The sequence below is a fragment of the Phocoena phocoena genome, chromosome 8 (genome assembly GCF_963924675.1).
Source record: "Phocoena phocoena chromosome 8, mPhoPho1.1, whole genome shotgun sequence".
Lineage (NCBI taxonomy): Eukaryota > Metazoa > Chordata > Mammalia > Artiodactyla > Phocoenidae > Phocoena > Phocoena phocoena.
In genome coordinates, this window is record NC_089226.1 from 59,004,983 (window position 1) to 59,029,995 (window position 25,013).

General features: G+C 56.5%; 1 protein-coding gene across 1 annotated transcript in view; it reads right to left on the minus strand.

The window, feature by feature from the left end:
• The window catches only part of ARHGEF17 (Rho guanine nucleotide exchange factor 17), a 56,149-nt gene extending 37,056 nt beyond the window's left edge, over nt 1-19,093 (minus strand). Inside the window, exon 1 of the mRNA XM_065882268.1 lies at nt 15,884-19,093. Within this exon, the coding sequence (XP_065738340.1) occupies nt 15,884-19,093 (3,210 nt within the window). The remainder of the gene's footprint in view (nt 1-15,883) is intronic.
• Nucleotides 19,094-25,013: the final 5,920 nt, after the last annotated feature.

The following is a 25,013-nucleotide window of genomic DNA, read 5'->3' on the forward strand; positions in this document are numbered from 1 at the left end:
GAAACTCAGCTTATCCCTCCTCCCACAAAGATGACTATCTAGGCTATTCTTGGTAATTCCATCCACTCTCTCCACCCCTGGGACCCCACCTCAGCCAGGCCAGGCCACCACCCTCCCTTCTACTTCCAACATGCTGTATGATTTCCCACTGATCCCCACTGGTCAGTGGTCCAGCCCAGCTACCAGAGGCATTATCATGTTTGATTCTCACCAAAACCCTATAATAGGTGCCATCACAATTATCCCCATTTTACAGGTGCATAAACTGAGCCACAGAAGGACTAAGTACTTGCTCATGGTCACACAGCTAAGAGGAAGAGCAGGATTTGAACCTCAGCCACCTGGGTCCAATCTGTTCTAATCATTACACCGACACAGCTGGATACAGGATCAAGTGCAAGCACTCAGGCTGACCCCGACACCCCGGGTGACCTGGCCCTTGCCGACCCACCAGTATCAAATTTCCCCACCTGTATCATACTCTGGCTGCATCGTGCTCTGGCCACAGTAGTTCCTCCAACCCATCATACTCTTTTTTTTTTTTTTTTTTTTTTTTTTGCGGTATGCGGGCCTCTCACTGTTGTGGCCTCAGGGAAGCCCCCATCACACTCTCTTACACCCTAGGCTTTGGCACGTTGCTGGTCTCTGCCAGGTGCACCCTCCATTATCTTTATGCTCGGCAACTTCCTACTCATCCCACTTTTTTAAACATCTTTATTGGAGCATAATCGCTTTACAAATGGTGTGTTAGTTTCTGCTTTATAACAAAGTGAATCAGCTATACATATACATATATCCCCATCATCCCATGTTTTTGGTGGCCAAAGAAGAGGGAGCGTAGGCTGCGTGGTGGGTCAGGTTAGGCTAGTGCCCAAGGTGGGCAAAGCCTGGTTCCTGAGGCCTTGGACTTACCAGGCTCAGAGCTCAGGCTTTCTCCTGCCAACGCCTGTTCACACTTCCTTTTACTCACTCTCAATTCTGGGCAAATCTTCCTGATTCTAACCTAAATTGCCTCACCCCAGAGGAGCCAGTGGGTCTTCTGGACCTCTAGAGAATTTGCCTCCACCTGTCTCCAGGTGACTGAGTGAGCTGCGCCGGACAGCATGCCCTCTGGGAGCATGCCTGGCTACTAGCTCCTACCTTCCACAACGGGCCTGCACTTGCCCAGGCAGCAGCACTTGGCAATCAGGGTCTTCCCACCATTCTGACAGGTCATCCTCCTAGTCACGTGGGGCCCAGCCCAGCGCTGGAGGCCCCTGGTGGGGACACTGCTTGCTCATAGGAGCCCCAAGGTAGGGTGCTCCATCAGCCTGGCTCCCTCTGGAGACCTGGTCCCCAACAGAGTCTGTCCCTGCCCAGGGAGGCTGGCTGGGCTGAACTTCTTTTTTTTTCTTTTTTGGCTGAACTTCTGAGCCTGCAGAGAAACTGAAGGGAGAGGCTTATCCAGCTCTAAACCCTCCACCAGAGCCCCTCTGCCCCAAACAGAAATTCTCTGCCTGAGTCTCAGGTGGCTTCATGGAAGTACATGGTGGGGAGATGTGGTCAAGGGGGCAGACACGCTCCCCCACCTTCACTTAAATCAACGAGGTTCCAAGTTGACCTAGTTTATAGCTCAATGTCAAGATTCCTCTACAAGAAAGGGTTCTACTATTTTTAAAAGCTTGGAAATTACTGCCCTGGGATCAAATCCAGACTTTCAGTGCTGGCCTTCCAGACTCCCCAGGAACCACCCAACTTCTTCAGAACCAGGGAGCTTTCATGGTAACCTAGACGCACCAGAGCTTTTCCATCATAGGCCTCTGCCTTCCTGGTTCTTTCTGCCTGAAGGCCCTTGGCCCCATTTCTGTCTGCCAGGGCCTTGCTCGTTCTCCAAGGCTCTAGCCACTGCCCCACATTAGCCTCCCTCACCCTCCTTCTGATTCTCAGTTCTCAGATGGGGCTTCCTAGGGCAGGAACCCCTTCCTGTTTCTCCTATAGCCCATGTGCTCACCCTGCACGTACAGGCACTAGCGGATGGCAGTGGAATTGAATTTTACAGGTTACCCTGAGCTCTCCAAATGCATTACCAGGCTGATCCCAGAGTTAATTACCCAGGGCTAACTATAAAAGCTAGAGGCAGCTGTGCAGTCAGCTCAGTTATTCCACCAGCGACAATGAGCACCCCGGTCCTCAGACAAATTGCCAGGCTTCCCCCTGGCAGTGAGGTCCTGCTCCAGGCAGAAAGCAGGCTGAGGCCCTCTCCCCCGTCACCTGGTTCTGGTGTCCGCTGCCCAGCCCAGCCCCATGTTGGACACGCGGGGGTTTCAGCAGCGGGGAACTGCTCTGTTCACATCTCCCCAGATGGATAACGCCACTTATATCACCTGTTGACATCTGGCCGCCCATATCTACTGCCACTTCACTGTCATTAAACCTCGCTCCAGGCCAGGTATGAGGGGGTTCTCAGGCTAGGTCCTCACTTTTGATTATCTGCCCAGATGTCTTTGTCAGTACAGAAGTCTGCTGGGGAGCGTGTGTGTGTGTGTGTGTGTGTGTGTGTGTGTGTGTGTGCGCACGCCTACCTGTCGTGGACCTCAGGCATTGCTCTTGTTCGGGTGTATGGGAGTCTACAGTCAACCTGCCCCACAGCATGGGAATTGTTGGTTTTGCTGTGTCCCTCCTCCAGTCTGCAGGCTCTGCCAGGGCTCCTGTACATCTCCAGCTGGAGCTCAGAGACCAACACTGGCTGTTTCTTCCTCGGCGCCCACGGCCCAGGTCTGGCCACACAGAAGGTGACCTGATGACTGAGGGGAGGGGGCCACAGTGCTGCCTGACGACCAAGAATTAAGCTCGTGCAACAGGGCTCAGGGCTAGGGGCCCAGAAGGAGACAGGGCAGGAGGCCGGGGATGGGGGAGGCAGTCTGGGCTGGCTGTGGGTCCGGGCCTCTCTGGGCTCTTTGTCCAAATATGGAAGGATTTTTTGTCTCCATTTGAGTCACGCCGGCCATGGCCCAAGAGATCTGCTTTCCAGATACTGCAGGCGGGACTGCGCCAGCACTGCCTGGCCTGCACCCCCGCCTCCAGCCCTCCTTTTCCTGCCCGTGGCTCAGCTCAGCACCCTTCCAACCTCCTGGGCCAGAGCTTTCTCCACCGGCCGAGAGCCCAGCACCTACCTCAGCAGCTCTCCAGCACCAAGAGAAAGGTCCCTGGGTCCACAACGGGAGGAAACATTCCCTCTGTCTGCTCATCACCTACTCTCACTCCCCAAGGGCACATCCTATTCACCTGAGCCACTCAACTAATATTTACTAAGCAACTACTATGTGCTAGTTCCAGGGACTAGGACTGTGGACTGTGAATCCTGCGGGCTCCCCATGTCCACTCTCTCCTCCTACGTGCCCACCTTGGTGATGGCACCACCCCTCACCCCAGCAGTCCTGAAATCCAGGAGCCTGAGTAACATTCATGGATTCTGGAACCAGACTGTCTGGACTTGGATTCCAACTCTTGGTTACCTTTCCTAACCTGTGCAAACTACTTCACCATGCTGTGCCTCAGGTTCCTCATCTGTGAAACAGGGAAACAGTCCCTCCCCAAGGCTGGTTGCAAGGATTAAATGAGTGAACATGTGCATAGGGCTCAGACTAATGCCAGGCACACAGGAAGGGCTTTACAAGCTTTGCTACCGTGACTGGTGACTCTCCACCCGCTGCGCTATATTCACGCAGGTGCTGTGGACTTTCCATCAGCTCCCTCCCTGTTCTCTCTGCATTGGACAAGGTTCTCTCCTGCAACCCTGGAGGGAGGCCGGCCTCGGTTCCAATACCACCTCACTCCTGAGCTCAGTTGTCTGAGCTTGGCACCTCACCCTCTCTGGGCCTCAGTGTCTAGGTCCCACCCCCGCCCTCAATTGCTACTGGCTTGGAAAGTACCCTTTGCTCATCTGCCTGGTTGCTCGGGCCTGTGATTGCCCAGGGCAGAGCCCGCAAAGGGCTGGGCCCGGGTGGTGGGAAGAGCTCAGAGTAGCCTGGGAACTCCCCAGGGCCACTGCCCGTGTGCCAGGAACAAGAGGGCTTGGCACAGGTGACGTCACCTGACCAGAACCAAGCACTGGGTCACAGGGTTAGCTGCAGGCCACACCCACATCCCCACACCCCAGACTTCTTGAGATCTGTCCACCTCCACAAGCAGAGAGGAGCTGAAATAGATGTTGAGTCCTGCGTAGCGGAGGGGTCCTGACACTCAGGCGAGGATGCCGAGGAGACACCGCCCTATACAGGGCCCTCTTCCTGAGGCCTGGTTCTGGCCAGGGGCCTCCGTCTGCCTCTGTAGGAGGCCGAAAGATACAGGGGGTCAGAGGAGACAAGAGACAGAAGGAGCAAGACAGGGAGGAGGACAGGGTGAACAACAGAGGAAGGAGGAGAAAAGAAAGCAAGGCGCCCCCAGTGATGGAAAGGTCTGCTATGAGTAGAGGAAAGAGGTGGAGGAGAGAGGAGGCCCTCCCAGCCCAGGCCCAGGGTCCAGGTGACGAGGTGGGGCAGGCAGAGGAACAGATCACCCTGCCCTCCTGCCCTCCTCCTCTTCCAACCGCTGGGCCAGGCCAGGCCCAGGACTATTTTTAGCCGGGGCTGAATTTAGCTGTTCCCTCGGAAATTCCTCACCCGCCCCAGGCAACGCCCCCGCTGGCCTTGGGGAGAAGCCTGGAAGCTCTGGTCCAGGCAGGAGGGGAGAGGAGGGCCCAGAAGCAGCAAGAAGCTAGAAGGATACTTAGGCCTCTGACGAGAAAACCAAAGCTCAGGAGCAGGCCCCAAATCTGAATCACTCCTCTCCCTACAGCCTCTGCCCTACTCTCCTCCAGGAAGGCCTCCAAGATTGCAGGGCCACACAACAGCACTTGTCTTGGGGTCTATGGTACAAATATTATGAGGATACTTTGTGTTCAATTACAAACTACTCTGAGCACTGCTAGCAAGGCTGCCTGCCTGTCCACCTACCGCTCTTCCCCCAATTCCTGAGAACCTGCAGAATCCAGAGCTCTCCTGGGCTCTGCCACATCTGGGACTCCCACTGTACAGATGTGGAAACTGAGGCCAAGTGCCATGCCTTGGGTCATAGCCAGCCAGGCAGCATGGGCCTGCTCCTTCTCTCTCCCACATGCTCCCTACCCAGGCTGGTCCCAGAAGGGCTGGATTGGGGGTGCAGCCTGGAGCTCTGCTGTTCTCTGGTGACCCCTGACCCCACTGAGAAGCAGGGCACTTCCGCTGGAGCAGAAGGAAATGGAAGTTAGACAAAAAGCATATGGGGCACAGAGGCAGGGTTCTGAGCTGGCTCAGAGGTCCCTCATCCTTCCAGAAATGCAGAGGAAAGTTCTGCTCGGAGGCAGGGGGATGACCCTGCATCTTGTCCACTGCCTCATTCTCTAACTCCAATAAGAGAGGTCAGCCCTACTCCCCCTAGCCCCGTTTTGAATAGGGCCTCTGAGCCTAAATTTTACCTACAAATTATCTCCCTAGGAAGTTCTTTTCCCTCCATCCCTCCATCACGTGGCTCCCCTGAGCTCAGGCTTCTTCTCTCCCTGCTCCCTCCAGTCCAATCATCCCCCCTGACCAGAGAATGCTTTTTCATGTGCCCACCGCGCACTGTTCCTCCTCAGCTCTTTATCTTCCACGGCTCCCCACCGCCCACAGCACAAAGCCTCGGCAGTTTAACTAGGACTTGAGCCAGTTTAACCTGGCTGCTGTACACACAGCCCCTCCCCGTGTTGTCTGGTCCAACAAGAGACCTCCTGTCCTCTTGGCCCCAGACATACAACGAGGCTTCTCTTTCCTGGCTGGCTCAGCTCAATTCTCTAAAATGCCGAGTGACCCATGTCCCCTCCCCTCTCAAGAACTCCCAGTGGCCCCTTAAACCCGGCTCTGAGGTGCACGGGCAGATTGCTGGGCCTGGTCCACTACTGCGTGGCCTCAGGCTAGACCTCTTCCCTCCCTGGGCCTTCATTTCCCCTCTGAATAATGAAGGGGTGAGGGGTGGTTAGAAGACACACTGGTTTCTAAGGGTCTTTTCGGGTGGACCATCCCGGCATTCAAGGCCCTGCCCCTCTTCTTTCTTCTCCTGCCTCCTGGCCTGCCAAGAAGTTGGACGTCTCACCACCAGGACCCACCCCAGGGAGACAAGGAGAGACAGAGGTGGGCAGTGAGGAACCAGGAGCAAGACTTCAATGACACAGGCAGCCAAGAAAGATGGAGCCAGTAGGATTTTTTGGGGGGGAGGGGGGTCCCTTCCCATCCTTCTGCCCCTTCCCTTCACACATCTGCTCCTTGACCTCCAATGCCCTGTCCTGGGAAAGGACTGGATGTTTGTCCAAGGGGGCTTGGGGGAGGGGTCTCAGCAGTCCCAGGAGGCCAGGCTATGGGGCTGGCTGGCAGCCAGGACCCCAGTCCTCCCTCCCTCTGCTCCATGCTGCTCGGGAGCAGGGCCTGCTCACCCCCTGGGAACCAATAAACAGGAAACAGACACCAACCTGGTGCTTGCTCCCTCCGCCTGGCCCCCACCATCACAGTCCCCCAACTGCCCTCCCATTGGCCCAGGACCTGCCCCGCCTCTCCCCAGCCCCAGAATCTCAGAACCAAGAAGTAATAATCTCAAGTGAATGAACAAAATCAAGTTAAGAGGAAGCCTTCTGGAAAAAAACTCAGACTCCTTCATCTTGAAGCCACGAGATTCTACATCTGAACTGGTAATCTCAAAAGCGCACACTTTAAAGTGGCCACAATTCTGAGAGCTTCCAGACCTGGGGTCATGGGCTGAGGGTTCCGTAAGTATTCTCTTCGGCCCTCACGGTAACTCCGTATCATCCTCACTTTGCAGAGCAGGAAACTGAAGCTCAGAGCTGAGATGCAATGACTTGTCAGATACCACCCAGCTGTGAGTCAGTCAGGTCAGAGAGGTCAACCCTTATCAGTCTGACCCCAAAGCCCAGGGCACACAGACCGCAGACTCCCTGCCTTAGAGGGGCTCTCAGCCCAGAATGGTAAGCAGAGGGGACTGAGACCCACTTCACAGGCTGGTTCCAGTGGGTCTGGGGCTTTGACTCTGCTCTGCTCGCAGGATGGGGCTGGTGGTAACAAAATGGGAGGGGGAGCTGGAGAGAGGAACAAGGTCAGTGGGCATTTGGCTCCACTTCACTGCCCAGTCCCTCTCCCTCCGCCCACCTCCAAAGGCCCAGGCTGCTGGGTCACTAACCCTACAGACGTAGCCAGGACCCCACCAGCCCTCCTGTCCAGAGCTTTGTCCTGCTTCATGGCTGGAAAGAGATAATGAGAATCTGAGCAACTTGGAATCAATTTCTCTTAGAATCCTAACATCTTAGCATCCTTTTTTTTTTTTTTTTTTTTTTTTGGCGGTACGCGGGCCTCTCACTGTTGTGGCCTCTCCCGTTGCGGAGCACAGGCTCCGGACACGCAGGCTCAGCGGCCATGGTTCACGGGGCCCAGCCGCTCCCAGGCACGTGGGATCCTCCCGGACCGGGGCACGAACCCGCGTCCCCTGCATCAGCAGGCGCACCCCCAACCACTGCGCCACCAGGGGAGCCCACATCTTAGCATCTTAGTCATGGGGGAGGAACTAACATTTCTTGAGGAAACCCTCTTGGCATTATTTCATTTAATCTTGATAGTAATCCTTGGCGGAGTAAAGGGGTAATGCACCCATTTTATGGATTCAGAGGGGTCCGTAAATGGTTGCCCTGGGTCTCAAAGCCAGCCTGAGAAGAGAAGGGACGCGGACCATGCTCCTTACCCTCCACGCGCCATCCTTCAGGTGCCACTTCCTGGGCAGCACCTCGGCCCCTCAGGGCGTGAAGGGACCTGACAGGCCCTCTGGTCCAACCCAGCACCAGGGTCGCCGATCCCCAACATGGAGCTCCCAGCACATGGGAATAGGGAGTTCCTCGCCATCTGCCCCGAGTCAGCCCGGGCCAGCCCAGCAGAGATGTGATTCCCACCCCCATCCTAGATCCCCCTCTTTTCTCTTTGCCCTGGCTCTAAACTCTCCTGCCAACTGCTCTTCTTGGGAGCTGCTTTATCCCAATTTTTAGCCAGCCACCCTAGAAGCCAAGCCCATCCACAGGGGACCCATTGGCTCTTCTGTTCCTCTCCCACCAGAGCAGGGCTCGGCCACCCTCTGGACCCCACCCACATCAGAGGGCTAAGACCCTTGCTGAGAACTCCTGACAAGCAGGGATGATGTCCAAGCTTTCCCTGTGTGTCCTTACTGCCCATCAAGGGGCTCAACAATTGCTGAATGAATGAAAAAATGACAAATGATCAGGGAAAGAAATGAATGCAGGATAAAAGCAGTGGGCCTGCGTCCACCAGCTCTACCCTGTGCCAGCATCTACCCTGGGCTCTGGCTTCCAGGAGCCGACAGCCCGACGCCTCTGCTCACCTGTCACAGGCAGAATAATGGCCCCCAAAGACGTCCACATCCTAATACACCTGTGAATATGTTATCCTACGTGGCAAAAAGGACTTTGCAGATGTGAGTAAAGATTTTGAGATGGGAAGATTATCCTGGATGATTCAAGTGGGCCTAGAGTAATCACAAGGGTCCTTATAAAAGGGAGGCAGGAGGTTTGGTTTAGAGTGAGAGAGAGATCTGAAGATGCTATACTGCCGGCTTTGAGAATGGAGGAAGGGGCCAGGGGCCAAGAAGTGCTGGCAGCCACCGGACCTGGAAAAGGCAAGGAAACGGGTTTTCCCCTAAAACCTCCAGAAGGAACGCAGCCCTGCTAACACCTTAATTTTATCCCAGTGAAACCCATTTTTTCTGACCTCCAGCACTGTAAGGTGACATTTGTATTAAGTCACTAAGCATTACAATTTGCTACAGCAGCAATAGGAAACTAATACACCACCTATCTGCCAGCCTAGACCCTGGTATTAGCTTGTGTGCCTCCCACCTCAGGTACCTCTGGAGACTCCCCTCTCCCTGTCTCCCTGCCCAGGGAGTGTCTCAGAGCCCTGACTTCCCCAAGCCCTGGAGGAAGTGTTAACATCCCAGCAGCGGCAGCATCAACACTTCTGTGCACAGGCTCCAGAGTGAGCCCCACAGCTCACAAGTGCGGCGAGAGGCCCCCCTCTATGTGTGTGGAGGGGTGCAGAGCAGCAGCTGGTCGTAGGGAAAAGGGCCCTGGGGGCCAGGCCTGGGTGAGTCCCAGCCCCACTCTGAGCCTCAGTCTCCTCAGTGGCCTAAGGGGGCTGTGAGCCCCACACCGGCACTTCAGTCTACAAGTTGGGATCCTACTAAGGACAGCTGTTGCCTCTCCTAGCAGGAGAGGAGGTTTTTCCTGGTGCCCAAGAACATGGAGGAATCCATGGCTCTGAGAGGGGAAGGGTCTTACTTAAGGCCACACAGCAGGAAAATGGTGAGGCTAAGGCTGGAACCGACATCTCCTGACCCCTAGTGCAGACCTCCATGTGTCATACCAAGTCATCCCTTGTGAGCCCCATAGCTACTGCAGCGGGGCTCAGATATCCTGGCTGGGGCCCTAGGCCCCTGCATGTCATGGGCTGGGTCCCACTCACAGCTCAGAGCGTGGCAGCCTGGCAGTCTTCCTCTGCCTCTGTCCACCCCTGGAATGCCTCAGAGGCCTGGGGGTGGGTAATGGCGGGGGAGTTGCATGAAGTATCAACTCCCATGGGGGGGGGGCATGTCTCTAATAAGCTCCTGCTTCCCAAGGGACCCAGGGCCCCCATTTCAGGGCCTGCCAGCAAGGCGCCAGGCTGCCTGGGCACATTTCCCAATAAGTACGCCAGAGCTGTGAGCCTTTCTGGGAAACATAGGCTCCCCCTTCCCCCGCCCTATTACCAGCATCCCTGCCAACTCTGCTCAGTGGGAACTCTGCAGGGACAATGTATGGCCTAGGAGTCAGGACACCTTGGGCCAAATTCCATACTTGAGACATAGGGCCTTGGGTAAGCCTCTGTCCTCTGGGCCTGCTTCATCCGTATACCGGGATGCCCACCTAGCTAGAGGACCAGATGGGAGGGACAGGGCTGCCTTTGGGTGGTGTGAGCTCCCTGTCTCAGGTAACGTGCAAGCTGCAGCTGACAGGTGTCATAGTGGCTGTGGAGGAGACACCAGTGGGATAAGGCACTGTCACTTGCCTCACTGGGGCCCTGGGAACCTCCATCCTCCTAGCCTTTGAGTAACACCAACAGAGGTCTACAGGGAGCAGCTAGTGCAGCGTAAAGCTCCAGTCTACCCTGGGGGTTTTGTCAATCTCCCCTCCTCACTCTCAGTGACCCATCACACACAGCCCAGGCATAGGAGCTGGAGTAGCTCTTTGTTCACCTTGAATGCTGGAGTCCAGGCCCTCACAAAGCCCTCTGGGCTGCAGCAGAAACCCACCACTCTACTGCCTCTGCCCTAGCCCAAGCCACCATCATCTCTTGTCCAGATTATTCCAGTGGCCTCCTGATCAGCCTCCCTGATCCACCCGCCCCCTGATCCACCCACCCCCCGCTCCACGGCCTCTGCAATCTACCCCCACAGAGTAGCCCAAGCAGACTTGTGAAAGCCTAAGTCAGATTAGGTCACTGCTCTACTCAGAACCTTGCAACAGTGCCTGCCCCAACTCACCTCAAGTAAACACGGAAGACCTCCTATTGGTCTACGAAATCTACCTCATCTGGCCCCAACCCACTTCCACCCTCCCTTAATTCTGACCTCATTGCCTACTTAACTCCATCCACAGAGTCCTCTTGACTTCTACCTCAAGGCCTTTGCACTTGCTGTTCCTCTCTTCACCTCACAGATAGCCACCTGTCTTGCTCCCTCCAGGCCTCTGGTCCAAACTCACGTCCTCAGAGAGACTTTCTCAGATCTCTTAATCTAACAGAGTACCCCTCCCTGTCATTCTCTAGTCCCTTATCCTGGTTTCTTTTATTCCCCAGCCCCCATCTCTCCCTGTAGCACAATGTATCCATTTACAGATAGGTCTCCTCACTAGTCTGGAAGCTCCATGAGGTCAGGCCTTTGTTTCGCTTGCTGCTGTATCCCAGGGTCTCGGAGAGTGCCTGAGTGTCTAGGGGTTCAGTAAGTATTTGCTAAATGGACGAATGCATTGCCTTATCAAGGCTCACCCAAGTCTCTGAAACAAACTCTTCGGGCACACAACTTAACATATTCTTTCCCACCTACCAGCCTCTGCCCATGCTATGCCCTCCTCCTAGAACCCCTCCCTCTCTTCTCTGGATGCTCAAATTCTCCCAGTTTTCAAAGCCAAGCTCCAGACAGAGGCTCCTTCAGGAAGCCTCTCCTGCCAGACCCCAGGCCACTCCCTCAACATCCTACAGCCCCTTCCAGGCTGCTACTAGATCCTGAATTCTCTTGAGTGTTTCGGCTCCCCAGGCAGCCTGGGGATGCCTCCACCCCACTGCGGGGCAGCATGTGTAGCCTGAAAGATCACAGATGGGCGGGAAGGAAGCAGGAGGGGCAAGTTCCTACACTGGGAGCCCCCTGGGGACAGGATTAGCAACAGCCTCCCAGCCTCCCAAACCCAGCTGGTCCTGGAAATGTGGGGCTGGAAAATGTCAGACTCAACTCTGGTCCATCCCCCAACTCTTCCCTGTGGTGAGGGGAGGACAACCCATTCCTGGGCCACACTCCCCCAGTAGCCCAGGGCGCTTAGGAAGGAGTGGGTGGGGACAGGGAATAAACAGAGGAAAGGGACAGCCCTGTGCCTGTCCTCCCCCTCCCACCCTCCTCCTGCTGGGTGACAAGACATTTAATTATAGATATTTGGTACCACTCATAATTCTAAATGTCCTAATCGCCTCCTCTCCCAGAACCAGTTTCCATGGAAAAATCATAGCAAAGAGCCAAGGAGGGAAAGGAGAGAATCCCCACCCCTGTGGGTTCCCTGCCAAGGAGACAGAGTGAAGAAAGGTGACAAAGAGCTGCAGCCTGGCGTTCCTCTGCAAGGCAGGGAGCTGGCTGGGCAAGCTGGGGATGGGAGCCATGTCTGCTGGGGGCAGGGGGCGGGGGCAATGTCAGGGTGGTGCATGGACCTCGCTGTGCCCTGCCATACTATGGGACCTTAAAGTCAGCATTCTCCTTTCTGAGTCTTGAAGTTCTTCCCATCGCAAACATGGGCTCCAGTGAATTAAATAACTACCATGAAAGTGTTCAGACAGGGGTGTGCAGGTGATGCCCCCAATGCCCCCTGCCCCTGCCCCATTACTCAGATGGTAGGCCAATTCCACCAAGAAACAGGGACCCTTCGGGCCTCTTCGCCTCTAAGACAATGACATTCTAGGATTCAGTGGGAATCTGAGTCTGCAGTTCTAAGAATTCAGCCTTGTGAGATTCTCACAGCTTTCTTTTTTTTTTGCGGTACACAGGCCTCTCACTGTTGTGGCCTCTCCCATTGCAGAGCACAGGCTCTGGACGCGCAGGCTCAGCGGCCATGGCTCACAGGCCTAGCCGCTCCGCGGCATGTGGGATCTTCCTGGACCGGGGCACGAACCCGTGTCCCCTGCATCGGCAGGTGGACTCTCAACCACTGTGCCACCAGGGAAGCCCACAGCTTTCATTTTTGAAGAATGAAACATTCAGAGTGTCTGGCATATAGTAAGCACTTCATAAATGTTAGCCACTCTTACTGCTATTTCAATATGCTAAAGTTCTCTGCGTCCATCCATCTGATTCTGAGACTTAAGTCACTTCCTATTTCTGGACTAGAGTTGTCACTTCTGTCAAACGGGTATCAGGTACCTGAGGGCAGAAGGTTAGATCATGAGACTGTACTTTAGGGCAGGATGGGAAGCCTTGGGATGAAGAGTCGCTGATCATCCAGGCCACCGTGGGTCTAAGTGGAAATGACAACGGCTGTGGGAGGGAGCAGGGCAGGGAGGCTCCACAACTGGGCCTCCTCCCTCTAGCACATCCGTTCATGGAAAGTGACCATGAGTTATCCCTCATTCCCTGGGCTCCTGGGTTCTTACAGCTGATGCATAGAGCTGCCTTTCTCTCCCTTCCGGCCATACCCCGACTCCTCCTGTTTCCCTTGACCACCCTGCAGGCTGAGTCTCTGCTACAGAGCTTCAATGACCAGGCAAAGACCACCCACTGTACAGATGGGAAAACCGAGGCCCAAGATGACTCTGTCCAGATCTCAGGGCAAGTCAGAGGCTAAGCCAGGTCTGGAACCAGGCTTCCTGCTCCCAACAGAGAGGCAGCACCACACAGAGTGCAAATACAGATTTTGGGGTGGGAGAGACCTGACTTTGAGGGACTTCCTGCAGCCCAGGGGTGGGTCAGGGACCCCCTCTGTCCCCGGGGCCTTTCCTGCCGGCCCCCTGGCTGGGCTCACACTGGCTTCTGCGTCATCAGCAAAGCGTGACAGACGCTTCCCTTCTTATCCTGGAGCCCACACCACACCATCTCCACCCACAGGCCAGGGAGTGCGACTGGAGCCCTGGGCCCAAAACAAGGGAACACTGTCTCCTCCGTGAAGGCCAGAAGGAGGGCTGGACAGCTGCTCCCCATCCTCCTGGAGCCAGAAAGAAAGGGACAGACAGCAGGAGGGATTCAGGCTAGCAGAAGGAAGAACTTCCAGGCTTTATGAGTGGGTGGGGAATTAGGGGATGGTGAATCTCTTCTGAGCTGACTGAAGTCTACCAGGTTATACTGAGGCCCAGAATGCCCAGCCCTGTGCTCAGAAATCAGTAGGTGGCAGGGAGGAGGGGCCAAGGCTGCTCCCTGAGAAGCAGCTGAGGCAGTGGACCCTGTTTTTTTCCCTCTCCTGCCCCCAGGGAGGGCATGATCACACCACCCACTCACAGTACACAAGCCTGCCAGGCAGAGACCATTAACCCCATTTTACAGAAGGGGAAGGTGAGGCATAAAGCAGGGATGTGACTGATCCTAGGCCACACAAGGATCTGGAGCCAGGGCTCAAACCCTGTTCTTCCAATGACAGACTCACCAGTTCTCTCCCCTAAGGGGTAAGAGGGGATAGTGAGCTGGGCCTGGACAGATAGGAGGACTGGAGTGAGCAAAGGCTTGGAGGCTGGAGAGAGCCTCCACTGAGGGCAGGGAGAAACCTGTGTTATGGGCAGGTATGTCCCACCTCACAACCCCTAGGGGCCGCTGGGGTGGCAGGGCTGAGATCCCTGTCCCACATGATCCCTGAGGATCACGTGGGACACGGAGACAATGTGATGAGAGTAGACCAGGAGCCAATTCTGCAAAAACTCCCACCTCCTCTCTGGGTCTCAACGCCTCTTCTTAGGAACAGTCCCCCTCCCCCCCGTCTCCCTGAGTCCCTTGGTTCACCCCTGCTCACTCTCAGAGGAGATAATTATAAGGGAAAAGAACCTGGGGATGGGGTCCCTGGCAGGAGCTGCCCTTGTTGTCACCCTCCCCCACCCCCACATTCCAAAGACAACTGGCACTGGAGTTAGGGGCACCTGAGTCGCCCTACCAGGCTCTCAGAAAGAAGGACAGGTCCAAAATGTCCCCTCTCCCCACTCCCTGCCTACTGACTCTGCAGCCTCTGTGAGAGACACCAGAGCCAGGACCGGGGAACTAGAGACAGCAGAAAGAAACAAAGAGAGAGAGAGTTTAGAGGGGCCGTGAGGGCACTGAGAACCGGCAGTAACCAAAGTAGTCCAGGGTTTAGGGTTTCCAGGCACCTCACTCTGGCAGGGAACACAGTGGGAGCACAGGCCACGGCTGAAATAACCCCAGGCCATCTCCACTCTAAGCCCCAAATCCAGAGCCTCGAATCTAGCTTCCAGCTGGGATGCCACGGCACCACACTGCCGAGAACCCATCTGAACCCACAGCCCAAACTCCAGGGACAGCTGAAGCCAGAAGGAAGAAGTGGAGGCCGAGAGCCTCTCCCCAAGAGCGAGTCCCCTGGGGCCTGGGGTCTGACAGGGGAAGGAGGAAGCATCTCAGAGTCACCAGGAAGGGGGTGGGGTGGGGAGAAGATGCAAGCCGGCAGGATGGGGGACCAGCGCCCCCATCCTGACCCAGAGAGGCAGCCCTGCCTGTGGGGGCCAGAACCACTCCCAACCTCTCTCAAGGCCCCTCTCTGCTGAACTTCAGCAGCTCCTCCCTGACCCTGCCCTCCCTCAGAGGTACCCATTCTAACTGGAGGAGGCTTTAGCAGATTTCAGGCCCAAAGAGTGTACCAATTCCAACCCATGGACTCCCCACAAATCTGTACAGCACAGCTGGAAGGAGATATAGGCACCACCTTGTCCACAACCCCTCTGATTTTACAGATGGGGAGATTGAGTCACATAGAATAGCCAGGGCTTCCAATGTACGTTATGGAGCCCTCTCCACTACTGCATAAAGCAATGCCTTGTACCTCTCCAATTCTCCCAGGCCCAGGTTCAGACCCAGATTTTGATCTGACATGGGAAAGCCACATGAGTAATGGCAAACCCGTGTCAACTGTGGGCCCCTGAGCCAAACATCCTACAAGGGGTTTGGCCAATAAGGCAGCAAGGTTTTTGAGAAAGTTCCATCACCCTCACATCTCCTTATGTATTGATAACAAAGAACCAGATAGGAATCTTTAAAACCAGTCCCTGAAAAACATCTAAAGGACCTGATTAGAACCCTTTGTAATTATCACCCAGAATACCTTAGAGCAGATAAGAACCTCTGACATTAGTACCAGCAGAAGCCTGAAGCCTCTGGGGCCTGAGAAGACAGGAGCCTTGTGTCAGTAACACTCTTAAAACTGCCTGGGCACTTCCAGAACCAGAGAATCTCCCTCAGACCTGGGCACCTGCCCAGTGAGCACACTCAAGAGACTCCTGCATAAGTCACTGTCCCTGGCCCTCCTTCGTCCCCACCCCAAAGGCCCCCCACAAAGACTCACCACTTGTGGCTTGCTGCAGCACTTGCTGGCTGGAGCAGGCTCATCTGGAGCCCGGACTGTCTCAGGGGGCTTGGCCTCGGCAGAGGGCGGTGCAGTCGGAGTCAAGCAGGGCATATCCACTGGCACTGGGGCAGGGACCTCACTGGAGTGGAGGGTCAGCACGTACTGCTTAGTGACGTCCTCAAGAGATGGTGCCTGCAACGTGGGGTGGGCTTGGGCAGGGAAGCCCATGGGCTCTGGTACAGCCACAGGGGGGCCAACGGAAGTCGGTGGCTCAGGCACCATGATAGGCGTGAAGGTGGAGGGCACACTGGCATGACGAACGTGTTTGGAGGAGGGTTGGGCCCGGGACGGGCTGCCAGCCTGGTCCTGAATGCCCTCCTCTCTCGGTAGCTCCTGATGACTGCTCCGAGCTGGGCGCTTCTTGGAACCACGGCGGATGAGCCGTGGGGACAGAACATCAGCCAGTTTTGGGTCAAGGTGGAAGTCACGGTGGACAGTGGAGGAAGCAGGCAGGGCCTCAGGTAGGGCCCTCTCAGACTGTGCCCGGCCCCTGGCAGGACTGGGCTCTTCCAGTTCTGCCCGCCGCTCTGTGAGGATGGGCTCACTGCTGGACGGAGGCAGCATGGGCTCGACCTCTCTGATGGGCTCCCCTCCAGGGCCCTCGAATCCAGGCCCAGCCAGCTCCCCACGGCGGCTGGGGTCACTCAGAGATTTCTTCTTGGGGGCTTTGCCAGCAACCCTGTCATCAACCACACACCCTAAGGCACCAGGGCCCTGAACAATGCTCTGAATAACCTCTTGGTATCCCTTGCTCTCTTCACTGCCCACAGACCAGTCACTGTGGCCGCTGGTCAAGCCCTCGTCCACAGCTGGGGCTGCCGGAAGCCCTGTCTTGGGGCTCAGCGAGCCCAGGAGGTTGCTATCCACGGAGAACCCAGAGGGCTCCTCAGAGGTGGCAGCCCGGTGGCGCTGTGGAATTGGGTCACTCAGAGATCGGTAGGCCTCACCCGCCTCCCCATTGCTCAGTTCAGTCCCACCAGGGCCTGAAGGCGGGGCTTTGCGTCTCCTGCGGAGGGCACCTGGTGTGGGAGGGGTATCAGAGGACACCAGGGCCCACCCTCCCAGACTGTCTTCAGCCCCAGGACCATGGTGGTTGGTCTGGGCTGAGGATGAGGAAAGGGGTCGCCACACCCCTGCGGTATCCAGGCTGCAAAATGCTGAAACAGGAGGCTCAGGGTCTGCCCCAATGCCCTCATCTGTCAGGCTAGACTCAGGGCCGGAGAGCTCTTCCTGGGACCGCTGCCCTCGGATCACGTCTCCTGCCCAGTCAGGACTTCCAGGGAGGACATCACTTCCATCATCCTCCTGGGCACCCATGCGCTGGATCTTCTCAAAAACCTGACGGGCCTCTTGAACATACTGATCCTGGACGACGAGGGGCAGTGGATCCTCCTCGGCACCTGGGCCTGCCAGCAGGAGTTCAGATGAGCTGGGCTTCAGGGCACTGGTGCGGAGTAGGCGGCGGGCCATGGGCTTCTCAGAGCAGGTAAATGACTTTGCCCTTCGAAGGGTGGCCGTCAAGTCCTTCAGTGTGGGGCGGGTGCCAGATGATGCTGGGGCTGGGGAGGGCATGGGCTCAAGTTGCCCCACAGAGCCACCTGCTGATGGCGAATCTCTGCCATCTAAAGGGCCGCTCCCAAGGTCCTCATGTCGCCCACCAGGCTTTCGGACCCTCAGCTCTGAAAGGTCTGAACGCAGGAAACTGAGTAGTGTCAGGGTCTCTGAGGCAATATCTGGATTCGACAAGGACTTCCGTTGCCGGCTCTTGTCCAGCTCCAATCCTCCATCCCTCAACGCTCTCGTGGTGCCCACAGGTCCCTTGGTGCGGGTTCGAGCCTGGGGCCTTAGAAGCCCTTCCCCAGCTCCAAAGCTAGGGGAGCGATACACGCCCCAGCTCCCAGAGCTCCGGCTAGCCCACAGGTCCTCTTCTTTGAGAGTCTCTGTGCTGGAATAACGGCTGCTACCACGGGAGCCCGCTGGGCTGGCCAGGTACGTGGGAAAGCTCACCTTGGCCACGCGGAAAGTTCCCCCCACGGTGTCTGACAAGGGCCGAAGTCCTTCTTGGGGACCTGGTCCACAAGGAGGAGAGCCAGTACCCCACTCCTGGGGTCCTTCCTCCCTAGGGGCTCTTGGAGATGTTGGGGGATCGGGGCTCCTGGCTCCCCTTGCCAAGTCCATGCTGCCCAGATTTAACCCATAACTGTCCGGCCTACAGTCCTTATCCAAGAGGGAGCTTCTAGGCCTGGGCCCCGGCCTCCCTCCCCAGCAGTGGCCGCCCTCACCGTCTTGGTCCTCGTCACTACCTGAGGAGTGGCCGCCGTGGTAGGCCGGACTCTGCGCCCCGGGCTGCGGCGGCGGCGGGCCCTCCTCTTCCTCCTCGCTGGAGCTGGCAGTCCGACTGCTGCTGACAGGATAGGAGGAAACGATGGAGGAGGAGGAGGAGCGGGAGGCCCGGGCCCAGGCCTGCGGTTGGGAGAAGCTATGCCAAGAATGTAAACCATCCGCCGGACGCTGCGCTCGCTCCTGTTGCTGCTGCTGCTGCTGCTGCTGCCGCCGCCTCCTCCCCTCGGTCACTGGGCCCGGCAGCGGCCGCGCCGAACGCAGGCCCGCCAGGGGGAAGCACGTCCGAGGAGGTGGCGTCGGTGGCTGCCGGGGTTCCCGGGTCGTGGGCTCCCACGCGGCACCGTCGGGGCTGGGCGTCCCCGAAGCCTCAGAGTCGGCACTCGGCCGCCTGGATCCAGGGCCACCAAAGAGCTTGCGCATCTCGGTGACGCTGGGCCAGGGCCCGCGCGCGGCTCCCTCCGCCGCTTCTTCCGCGGCCCCGGGGGAAACGCCCCCGTCTCGGGCCCCAGTGGCGTTGTCGTCCAGATGCTGCGCGTCGAAGCGCCTGGAGAGCTGGCGCACCGACGGCGAGAGGCTACGGAGCGGGCGCGGCTGCGCGGGGGCGGCCGGGGGCCCAGACGCCAGCTTGGACACGCGCCGGGAGGGCTGGCCCGCGACGTCCGAGACCGGCCGGCACGAGGCGCGGCGCCGCAGCCCGGAGGCGTCCGTTGCCTCCTCCCTCGGCCCTGGCCCGCCGCTCCAGCGCTCCAGCAGCTTGAACGAGACGCTGCGATAAAGCTGGGGCCGGGGCGCCCCGTCCGCCATAGTGGCGGCACTCACTCTGGGGGGGCTGGCCTCGGGGAGCCGCGGCCAACCCCCCCTACGCCCCCGCCCCAAAGGAGCGCAGCGGCCGGCGTCCGAAGGCCTGGGTCCCGCAGCCGCAGTGCGAGGCGGTTAGCGGGGAAAGGGTGCAGGGACCGGAGCACAGGTTTATCTGCTGCGGCTCAAGTTTCTGCGCCCGCGGGCCGCATCGGCTCCATCCCGCGCGACCCCGCCCGCCTCAGAGTCGACTCCCGGGCCTAGCCCCCGCCTCGCCCGGTGCGACCCGGAGCATCGCGGCCCGACCCGATACTGGCTGGATCCCAGCGCTCCGTTCCTCGGCTCTGTGCCCGCCCGCCAGCCGGCCTGCCTGCCTCCCCTCGCGCTGCCGCTCCGGCTCCCGCTTCCTCCCTCTAGGCTGCCTGCTCCTCGCTCCCTTTTGTTGCAAATAAACTTTGTGGCGAAGGAAAGGGGGTGGGGGGCGGGGCCTCGCGCCCAAAAGAGGGGGTGGGCTCCCGGCGCGCTCTAGTCTGGGAATCGGGAGTGAGGGGGAGGGGAAGGAATCGGGGAGGAGCGGAAGGACAAATAAGACTGCTTGAGCACAGGCTGACTGAAGCGACCCTCCAGATGAGCCCCTCGGGAGCTCAGCGGGCAGAGCTGACCCCCATCCCCCCAGCACTCGCTGCAACACGCAAACTCTGAGTGTGGTCCACTCCACAGGCGTACAGTCGGGGTGGCGCACCCTCTGCATTCGGGCGGAAACGCCTCCTGCCCAAGGGACCCCAACATGGCAACCTCGGACCCACAAACTCTCGTACACAACACCGACACTCAGGTGAAAGCAGAAACACTCTCCCAGCCGAGAGACTCGCCTCCAGGGGGAGCGGTGCGCGCCGCAGACCAACCCAGGCGCTTGCAGCTCTCTGTCCCGCCCCTTCACCCCGCCCAGGCCACGCCTCTTATCAGGTCCTTCGCTGCGAATCCCGCTGTAACTGCGACCGGGTCCAGCCCCTGGCGCCCCCAAACGCCCCGCCCCTCCCACCTCTGAGGCCAGTCCTGCTCTGACTGTCCCCCACCCTCCCCAAGCCGCTCCAGGGGCCCCCACCCTTTGTGACCACGCCCCCACGTTTCCAGCCGCGCGCCTTGTACCCCGCCCCCTCCTTCTCCAGCTCTCTGGGGTACGCGGCTCTAGCGCCGTCTACCGGCCGGATTCGCCCACCCCCGTGGAGCCTTGGACGACTAAAGCTGCACCCGCCACAAAAAAAAAAAAAAAAAAAAAAAACCCCGGAGAGTTGGGAAGACTTCACTTCCTTTACTTCCTTCTAGTCGTTAACTAGTCCCTTCAGGAGCCGTTTCAAACCTATTCCCTTCGCAAAGTGCACTGCCCTTCCTTCGACTTCACACACAAAAGGCGCTTTGACGGGAACGCCCTCGATTTACCACTGCGGAACCTACACTCCTACCTGACTCCCATCCGCCCTCCTGTCAGGCAAGGTGTGGGTGGCTTCTACTGCTTCACACCACCCTTGGAGGTAGATCTTATTGCCCCTTCTCTGTGGGTCATGAAGAAGAACTTTGACCAGTGTCAAAGTCAGGAAATGGCAGCTCCTGGTATGATTCAAATTCAGATTTCAGGAGCTTCAAACACCGTGCTTCTCCAGACAGCCTGTGCTGGTTCCATATCCCTGATGAGCCCCCAGCAGTATCCTCCTCCTCCCTGGGCCTGGGATCAGCCTCCCCAGGAACAGCGGACACTCATGTTACCCTTAGCCCAAGAGGACTGTGGCTGAGCCCCATTAGCTAGGAGGCCCTGGAAGCAGGAGGCCCCGATCCAGATGAACAGGCAGGGCTGGGCGTAGGGCAGGGAGGTAGACACTCAGGCATTGCCTGACTACCGCATGAGACACGGAGGACTCAGCGAGAACCCCAGGGCCCTGCTTGCTGCTTCCCTTGGGTTGTGGGAAGTAACTGTAGGGAGAAAGCTCTTCCTCTTTGAGTTGAGACCAGCCTCCAATAAGTCCCTCAACTCAACCTTACCTCCTCTCTGTCTCAAAGGGGCCAGCGTATCGCTCACTCTTCAATGGGAAATTGATAGCAAGGAAGAAAGCTCTGTCTGGCCTATTGTCTCTCTGCCCTTTCCTTGCTGTGTGACCTTGGGTAAATACCTGCACTTCCCTCGGCCTCAGCTGCCTCATCTGAAAAGTATGGAGTGGGTTTAAGTTTCCCCAAGGGTGCCTCTCTCTGACTCTATTTGAAATCAGACTCTTGTCTCTTCTAGGTTGTTTTGGTATGGTGGGGGGGACCCTCATCCTGGAAGTCACTGCTCCCCTCCGATAATAATGATGGCCCTTGCCATCTGAAATTGGTAATTTTCCAAGCTCTGTCACACCTGGTCATTTTCTGTCTTCAGGTCACTTCTGGGATAGAGGATAGAGGTTTTTATTCCCAAATCACAGATGGGGAAGCTGGTGGAGAGGAGCAGAGACTCAGGTCACAGGCTCCCAAGCGCCCTGCAGCTTGGCCTTGAGGTGGGCTCCTTGGGGCCTTTGGACCAGGAATCCCCTTGGTGGGGAGGGAGGGTGTTTAAGGAGCTACGCTGGGCCTCCACCCAATGGGAAGCTCACCCAATCAGAGATCGGCTTGGCTGCTCCCCGCACCAGCCCCTTCTGATTCAGGATGAGACAAAGTCATCTTCCAGGCACAGAGAGGGCCTGGGTGTTTTTAACCCTCAGAATATTCATCTAGAAGGGGTCTGGAAGCACTGGGTGCCAGGGCGGACAGCAACACTAAGGCGGGCCCAATGCAGGCACCCTCACAGATGTGACAGGTGGTCCTCAGCATGTTGCTCTTTCCCTTTGGGCCTCAGGCTCCTCACCTGTGAAAGGGGAATGAAAACAATAACCCATCTACCCAGTGAGTTGTGGTGACCCAGCAATATCAGGGCTGTAGAATCCCTTGGGGAAATGAAGATAGGAAGATTGTGATGGTCACAGTCAAGGCCAATGATGGACCTCAGGCACTTACGAGGGAGAAAGATGAGGAGTGAGGGGACTCCAAGAAGCAATGAGCTCTGGACAGGAGCTGTCTTAGGGGGAGTCTGGCTCCTAACTCCGTTCCAAAGTCAAATAGAATTGACCCGAGATGGTCCCCTTTCCTGTATAATTAGGCCTCAAGTGCACAGAATTGGATGATTTGTAACCTTTTGTTCATGACACATTCTTACCAGTTATTTAATTGATTCCCATCAAAGAACAAAACAACTAGGGCCTTTACAATGTTCTATATCTCATTATATAGTTCTCCCACCACTCATTCTCCTGCTGCTATCCCGCCACCCACGGTTACCATCACCTCCTGTGTTCAGCATTCCCTTGCTTTCCTTTTTATATAGTTTTAGTGCATCTGTGTATTCCTTCAAAGTATATATTTTCATTCTAGTTATTTAAAACTTTATAAAAAGGGCATCTTGCTGTGTATACTTTTTTGGGATTTCTTTGTACTTCATATACTGCTAAGATTTATCCACTTTGCGTGTCGGTATAGTACATTCTGGCTGTGTGTTAACATTCCAATGTGTGAACATAGCACAGTGCATTCACCCACTCTCTCACGGACGGGCATTTGGGCGGTTCCAGCTGTTCGTGCCTGTGAACAGTGCAGCTCAGTGTTGTGCGTGACTTCACGTGCACATGCGCAGAAGTGCTGGAGCAACAGCTATGCTGTTGTTCAACGTTGGAGAGGCATTGTCAAGCTGGGGTCGAATACCTCTTCTATGTTTTTTGATGATGTGTTTCCTTTTCTGTGAAGTGCCTGTTTGTGTCTCCTGCCCATTCTTCTCTTGGGTTATAATACTCTTTTGTACTTTATGAAAATTATGCCCTACCTTTTCCACACTCCATACCCCTGGGGGCATAGGGAGGGCTGGTAGTATTAACGTTATTTTACAGGTAAGGAAACAGAGGCTCAGAGAAGTGAAGGGGGCTTGTTCAAAGTCAGAGTCAGAAACAGCCCTTCTGCACTGAGGCCCAAAGACCTCAGCTAAGAAACCTTCTCTTCCCCTCAAGCTGGGTCAAGGCTCCCCTGGTCCTCAGCCTCTGTTGGTCCCTGACCATTCCAGGAGCTTTTTGTCTCCTTAGTGACACCTTCCTTGTCCCCTGGCCCTCTTTATGTTCTTCTGAGCTCTCCTGCCTGGTTGTAATGATCCAGATATGTATGTGTTTATTTCGTTATTGCCATCCTCCATCAGACTCGGAGCTCACTGAGGGCAGGGACCCAATGCTCAGCATGATGCTTGGCATACAGTAGGTGCTCAATAAATGTTGTTTGCTGGATGAACTGTTTCCTTGTCTGCACCCCCAGCCCTTGGATTCTTTCTGAGGGTTGGGCTGGGTCTGAGCTGGAGGGAGGAACAAGCAGCATCCTCGCTAGGACAGATCCAGTACCCCTGGGCTTTTCCTGCTTGGCATGGAAGTCTCCTGAGACAAACCCTGGTTCCTGACTCTCTGGCTCCCCCATCTTGGCCCTGCCCCTCTGACTCCCTGTCGTCAACTTCCAGCAGCCAACACTCACGGGTTTCCTGTCTTGGAAGCTCCTTCCCTGGGCCTGGCCTCCTTTGGAATCTTCCTCTCTCTCTTCTTCCCCACCCAGCATCTCCACTTCCTCCCCTCCAGCTGCTCCTTGACTCACCTACCTCCACTGCGCCATCATGCCACCATCATTCCAAAACCCCAGGCTTTGACCCTCTACCTCTCCGGCTCCTCCTCCTTCCCAGCGCCCTGATGCTAGAGTTCCCAGGACTCTATCCAGGCCCTCTCTTACTCTCTTCCTCAGGAAGCCCATCCACTCCCTCAGCTTCAAGCCAAAAGTGGGATGAGCACTCCCCAGGCTTTGCCACTCCTCTAAGAAGCCTTCCTGGTGTCTCCAGACCCTGTTGACTCCTAGCTCCTACTTAGGTGGAGGCCTCAGCCCTCCACACCAGGCTGGACCTTGTCCCCCTTCCAGTCCATGACACTGCCTGGCCTCCACCGAGGTCCACCATCTCAGTAGGCATACTGAGTAAAGGGATTAGTTCTGGCTGTGGGTAACAAAGGCCTGAAAAACTGGTGGCTTAAAAAAGGTAGACATTTATTTCTCTCTCATGCAAAAGTCTGGATTTAGGTGACCCCAAACTGGAATGGTCAGAAACGCAAGCTGCTTTTCATGTTCCAAGATGGTGCTCCAGCTGTGATGTCACAATGTAAGCAACAAGAAGGGAAGGGAGGCCAGACACCACCTGTCTCTTAAAGACATTCCCTCCTCCCATATTAAACTGCCTTAGGGCATTTGGCTTATATCCCATGGACCAGGAGTAATTTATCTGGCCATACCTAGCTGCAAGAGAGGCTAGGAAATGAAGTTTTCATCCTAGGAGACTCTGCCTAACTAAAAGAGAATTGACATTGTGGTTGGCACAACTTCCTAGGGGTCCCCAGTTACTAGGACTGGGTGGGGCAGGTGGGCACTTGGAAGTCAGGTGAAGAAAGGAAAGGGGAGGGAAGGGAGGGTGAAGCAGGGGAGGACCTAGTATTTGGGTTAGAGAAAGGCTGTGTGACCTTGGTAAGTCAGTTCCCACATCCTGGTCTCAGCTTCCCCATTATAAGGTATTATAAGGATTAAATGAGAAAATGAGTATACCACACGTTGCATGGTTCCCAGAATGCACAGAGCCCGGCCTATGGCCACTACTGTCCTTGTGGCTCCCCAGTGCTTCCCTGGCCGGCAGCCTTTTCCTCTCTAGCCCTGCTAACCCTTCAGCTTTATATCAGGCCACAGCCCCGCCTATCCTTCCTCCGGCAGCCTCCATGCCTTTGTTTGTGCTGTTCCCTGCACCAGGGAACACCCTTACCCTTTTTTCTTCAGTGTAATTACATCTATCCTTTAAGACCCA